The following is a 6,394-nucleotide window of genomic DNA, read 5'->3' as shown; positions in this document are numbered from 1 at the left end:
CAACTTTAAAGATGATTTTCTCAATATTTAGATTTTTTTGCACCCTCAGATTCCAGATTTTCAAATAGTTGTATCTCGGCCAAATATTGTCCTATCCTAACAAACCATACATCAATGGAGAGCGTATTTCAGCTTTCAGGTGAAGTATAAATCTCAATTTCGAAAAGTTGACACTTACGACTGGTTTTGTGGTCCAGGGTCACACACACACACACACACATATATATATATTTATTTAGTATTATTATTTTTTTTATTTTATTTTTTGCTGCAATGCCATGATAGAAGAATCTTTTTTTTGTTTTTGGTTCACCAAAGAACCTTTCAGTGAACAGTACTTCAAATAGCCATTTTCTCATAATATAAATAACCTTTTGTGGACTGGAAAAGTTCTATATTGATAAGTTCTATAGTTATTATATTCAACATCAGTAAAGTACCTTTATTTTTGAGAGTGTGGGATCTTGGAGGCTTGGGTTTGCAGTAATACAGCTGCTGTGACTGAATCATCTATAAAGTCATTTCTTAGTAATTTTTCCCCTTAAACCACCAGGGGTAACAAATGAACCTGATTTAGAGCCAACAGACATACCTGCAGGGGTCAGTAATGTCTCTGAAGTACTGATGTTGATGAATCCCTCCTCCTCTGATGGTCTGTTTGCATGCAGGGCTTCTGAAGGAGTTCTGTGGGACACCAGCTCATACTCCACACGTCCTCCAGCATGATGACTTCATCAGAGCAACAGTGGTCACTCTGTTTACTGTCCCTGTGCTGTGTTCTGCTATTGTGTCGTTAATATGCATTGCTAAGAACTTCATTTGAACAACTTTAAAGATGATTTTCTCAATATTTAGATTTTTTTGCACCCTCAGATTCCAGATTTTCAAATAGTTGTATCTCGGCCAAATATTGTCCGATCCTAACAAACCATACATCAATGGAGAGCGTATTTCAGCTTTCAGGTGAAGTATAAATCTCAATTTCGAAAAGTTGACACTTACGACTGGTTTTGGGGTCCAGGATCACACACACACACACACACATATATATATATTTATTTAGTATTATTATTATATTTTTTTTTTTGCTGCAATGCCATGATAGAAGAATCTTTTTTTTGTTTTTGGTTCACCAAAGAACCTTTCAGTGAACAGTACTTCAAATAGCCATTTTCTCATAATATAAATAACCTTTTGTGGACTGGAAAAGTTCTATATTGATAAGTTCTATAGTTATTATATTCAACATCAGTAAAGTACCTTTATTTTTGAGAGTGTGGGATCTTGGAGGCTTGGGTTTGCAGTAATACAGCTGCTGTGACTGAATCATCTATAAAGTCATTTCTTAGTAATTTTTCCCCTTAAACCACCAGGGGTAACAAATGAACCTGATTTAGAGCCAACAGACATACCTGCAGGGGTCAGTAATGTCTCTGAAGTACTGATGTTGATGAATCCCTCCTCCTCTGATGGTCTGTTTGCATGCAGGGCTTCTGAAGGAGTTCTGTGGGACACCAGCTCATACTCCACACGTCCTCCAGCATGATGACTTCATCAGAGCAACAGTGGTCACTCTGTTTACTGTCCCTGTGCTGTGTTCTGCTATTGTGTCGTGTGACTCCTGCCAACGTCTTAATGCACGCATGCAATGCATGTCCAGTCAACACACATCATTCTATTATGTTTATTAGACATATGCACAATAACACATCAATAAATAAATCATATGAGATACAGTCATTAATTATACTGAGAATTGAAAAATATGAAAACAACATGTGAGGCTGTGATACGACAACAAAATCCGAGTAACCTAATTACTGACCTTCATATAGCACATAAAAGATCCTTCAGAAATCAAAATAAGCTGCGAAAGGCTTGGAAATGTATTCAGATTCAGTTTATGATAGATTCAGATTTCTTAATGCAACTGGACTTTCTAAAAATAAAAACGATGTAATTCACCTTCACGGTGTTCTAAACCAATGTTATTTCATTCTAGCACTCAAAAGTAGAAATGACGAAAAAGCATCAGACAGCTCTTTTCCACATGAAGACAAGCTGTCAAGTTTCAATTTTAAAAGTGTCATAGTATCATAACATCAGCTATAACTCTTTCTGTGTGTTGTGAATAAACTGTACTGTATGTTTATGATGCAGCACCAATGGGAGACCAAATACAAATGTCCATGAGAATGGATAATAAAGAGCCAATTAAAATAAAATCAAATAAAAAAGCTATAATAATGCACAATTCTCCTTTTGCGTTCCACAGAAAAAATAACCACATACAGTTTTTGCACATGACAGTGAGTAAATGATAATATTCCTGCACTTCTGCAAATTAAAGGTGAGCACTCGGACACAGTTTATCCAGGTTGATGTCTTTTACGCTCTCTTACACAAAGACCTTCTCAGGTTTGCTCTCTGCTGTGGACGGAGGGTTTCCTTTAGCGCCTTTTCCGAAAACAGGCAAGGCTGGAACTCCAGGGGAGGCGGAGCCTAAATACATCAAAGCCCCGCCCACCAGCATCAGCACGGTCACGCCCCATCCCAGATAAAGTGCCGGTCCGAGTTCGCGTTTAAGTGGCGCGGCGACGTTCGGGTCGTAGAAATCGCGTATCACGACATACGCGGTCCAACACACCGGCAAAAGGAAGAAAATCGCAGCCGCGAGGAAGAGCGCTGCGCCGACCCGCCCCAGCCGAGCTTTGGTCTCGTGCGCGTCACCCAGGCAGCGTGTGCACTTGAGCCCGGTCACGCTGAGCGGGAGCGCCAGCAGACACAGGAGCAGTGACAGCACGCTCAGGCCACGGCACATCTGGGCGGAACCTGAGAGGGCGAGGCCGGAGTCGTAGACTTTACACTGCAGGCGGCCCCACTGTGACAGACACGTCATCCACAGCCCCTCCCACAGCACCTGAGACACCACCAGCTCGTCCCCTACGAACGCCGACACACGCCACCCGGGGGCGGCACAGACCAGGATCCCGAACACCCAGCCTGCGACGCCCAGGACCAGACCCATCACCTGAAGACCCGTGTTTGCCATGACTGATCGCCAACCGATGATTGATTCACTCTGGAGAAGACAGAGGCAGTTTTGAACACAGGATTGATTGATTGATTGATTGATTGATTGATTGATTGATTGATTGATTGATTGACTTTTTGTGGTCCAGGGTCACACACACACACACACACATATATATATATTTATTTAGTATTATTATTTTTTTTATTTTATTTTTTGCTGCAATGCCATGATAGAAGAATCTTTTTTTTGTTTTTGGTTCACCAAAGAACCTTTCAGTGAACAGTACTTCAAATAGCCATTTTCTCATAATATAAATAACCTTTTGTGGACTGGAAAAGTTCTATATTGATAAGTTCTATAGTTATTATATTCAACATCAGTAAAGTACCTTTATTTTTGAGAGTGTGGGATCTTGGAGGCTTGGGTTTGCAGTAATACAGCTGCTGTGACTGAATCATCTATAAAGTCATTTCTTAGTAATTTTTCCCCTTAAACCACCAGGGGTAACAAATGAACCTGATTTAGAGCCAACAGACATACCTGCAGGGGTCAGTAATGTCTCTGAAGTACTGATGTTGATGAATCCCTCCTCCTCTGATGGTCTGTTTGCATGCAGGGCTTCTGAAGGAGTTCTGTGGGACACCAGCTCATACTCCACACGTCCTCCAGCATGATGACTTCATCAGAGCAACAGTGGTCACTCTGTTTACTGTCCCTGTGCTGTGTTCTGCTATTGTGTCGTGTGACTCCTGCCAACGTCTTAATGCACGCATGCAATGCATGTCCAGTCAACACACATCATTCTATTATGTTTATTAGACATATGCACAATAACACATCAATAAATAAATCATATGAGATACAGTCATTAATTATACTGAGAATTGAAAAATATGAAAACAACATGTGAGGCTGTGATACGACAACAAAATCCGAGTAACCTAATTACTGACCTTCATATAGCACATAAAAGATCCTTCAGAAATCAAAATAAGCTGCGAAAGGCTTGGAAATGTATTCAGATTCAGTTTATGATAGATTCAGATTTCTTAATGCAACTGGACTTTCTAAAAATAAAAACGATGTAATTCACCTTCACGGTGTTCTAAACCAATGTTATTTCATTCTAGCACTCAAAAGTAGAAATGACGAAAAAGCATCAGACAGCTCTTTTCCACATGAAGACAAGCTGTCAAGTTTCAATTTTAAAAGTGTCATAGTATCATAACATCAGCTATAACTCTTTCTGTGTGTTGTGAATAAACTGTACTGTATGTTTATGATGCAGCACCAATGGGAGACCAAATACAAATGTCCATGAGAATGGATAATAAAGAGCCAATTAAAATAAAATCAAATAAAAAAGCTATAATAATGCACAATTCTCCTTTTGCGTTCCACAGAAAAAATAACCACATACAGTTTTTGCACATGACAGTGAGTAAATGATAATATTCCTGCACTTCTGCAAATTAAAGGTGAGCACTCGGACACAGTTTATCCAGGTTGATGTCTTTTACGCTCTCTTACACAAAGACCTTCTCAGGTTTGTGTGGACGGGTGGACGGAGGGTTTCCTTTAGCGCCTTTTCCGAAAACAGGCAAGGCTGGAACTCCAGGGGAGGCGGAGCATCAAAGCCCCAAAGCCCCGCCCACCAGCATCAGCACGGTCACGCCCCATCCCAGATAAAGTGCCGGTCCGAGTTCACGTTTAAGTGGCGCGGCGACGTTCGGGTCGTAGAAATCGCGTATCACGACATACGCGGTCCAACACACCGGCAAAAGGAAGAAAATCGCAGCCGCGAGGAAGAGCGCTGCGCCGACCCGCCCCAGCCGAGCTTTGGTCTCGTGCGCGTCACCCAGGCAGCGTGTGCACTTGAGCCCGGTCACGCTGAGCGGGAGCGCCAGCAGACACAGGAGCAGTGACAGCACGCTCAGGCCACGGCACATCTGGGCGGAACCTGAGAGGGCGAGGCCGGAGTCGTAGACTTTACACTGCAGGCGGCCCCACTGCGACAGACACGTCATCCACAGCCCCTCCCACAGCACCTGAGACACCACCAGCTCGTCCCCTACGAACGCCGACACACGCCACCCGGGGGCGGCACAGACCAGGATCCCGAACACCCAGCCTGCGACGCCCAGGACCAGACCCATCACCTGAAGACCCGTGTTTGCCATGACTGATCGCCAACCGATGATTGATTCACTCTGGAGAAGACAGAGGCAGTTTTGAACACAGGATTGATTGATTGATTGATTGATTGATTGATTGATTGATTGATTGATTGATTGACTGATTGATTGATTATTTGATTGATTGATTGATTTTTATTTGTTTTTACTTATTTATTTATTTTATTTTATTACATCCACAATTAGGTTTGGAAAAGAGTTTAAAATAAAAATAAAATAAAATAAAATAAAATAAAATAAAATAAAATAAAATAAAATAAAATAAAATAAAATAAAATAAAATAAAATAAAATAAAATAAAATAAAATAAAATAAAATAAAATAAAATAAAATAAAATAAAATAAAATAAAATAAAATAAAATAAAATTGTCAACAGTGCCATTTCAGAAACACTTACATTTTCAAATATTTATTGTGTTTTTGAAACGTATTTTCTTTATTTATATAATGCACATTTATATAGTGACCTACAAATAAATTAATAAACACTAGATTATAAGTTTATTGCCTAACTGTTAAGTTTTGCATCAATTTAGTTAACAACAACTTTCATAATAACAATAAAATTACCCAACATCACTACTGTTGTAAATATTTGAATGTAATAAATTTGAAACTTTTTATAAATAGAATCAAAATTATGCATTATTGATTTTTGCATAACTATTATTAACTAGGATGATTATTAATATTAATTACAGACATCATAGCCACTAACATTATTACAGAATTTGAAAATGATGAATTTCACTATGACGGTTCAGTAAAACTGCTTAAGTAAACTACTACTGTTCAGTAACACTTAAAGCTCCATTAGTTAACACTAGTTAATGCATTAACTATCAATAATTCATTTCTTACAATGTTTATGCAACATTTGTTAATGTTAGTTAATAAAATAAAACTTCATTGTTAATTCATGTTACATTAAATAATATTAATATATGCAACTTTTGATTTGAAGAATGTATTGGTAAATAATGAAATTACCATTAACTAAGATTAATCATGCTTTAGAAGTATTTTTAATTGTTAACAACATTTTAATAACTAATGTTAACAAATTAATCTTTATTGTGAAGTATTACCAAGATCTTTTCACCTTTAAAGAAACAAAAGCAAATAAAAATAATAATAAAAAACAACACTTCAGAGGTATAA

The 6,394-nt window shown here is 38.6% G+C and overlaps 2 protein-coding genes across 2 annotated transcripts; both read right to left on the bottom strand.

The window, feature by feature from the left end:
* Positions 1-1,419: 1,419 nt before the first annotated feature.
* Positions 1,420-3,076, bottom strand: LOC107569288 (claudin-9-like). The gene has a single exon (XM_016255341.1). It carries the CDS (start codon positions 3,050-3,052, stop codon positions 2,399-2,401), a length of 654 nt encoding a protein of 217 aa, XP_016110827.1. The 5' UTR covers positions 3,053-3,076; the 3' UTR covers positions 1,420-2,398.
* Positions 3,077-4,668: 1,592 nt separating this feature from the next.
* Positions 4,669-5,241, bottom strand: LOC107569287 (claudin-9-like). The gene has a single exon (XM_016255340.1). It carries the CDS (start codon positions 5,215-5,217, stop codon positions 4,669-4,671), a length of 549 nt encoding a protein of 182 aa, XP_016110826.1. The 5' UTR covers positions 5,218-5,241.
* Positions 5,242-6,394: the final 1,153 nt, after the last annotated feature.

The sequence above is a fragment of the Sinocyclocheilus grahami genome, unplaced genomic scaffold (genome assembly GCF_001515645.1).
Source record: "Sinocyclocheilus grahami isolate Dianchi unplaced genomic scaffold, SAMN03320097.WGS_v1.1 scaffold1329.1, whole genome shotgun sequence".
NCBI lineage: Eukaryota > Metazoa > Chordata > Actinopteri > Cypriniformes > Cyprinidae > Sinocyclocheilus > Sinocyclocheilus grahami.
This window is presented reverse-complemented; position numbering and strand designations above follow the sequence as displayed.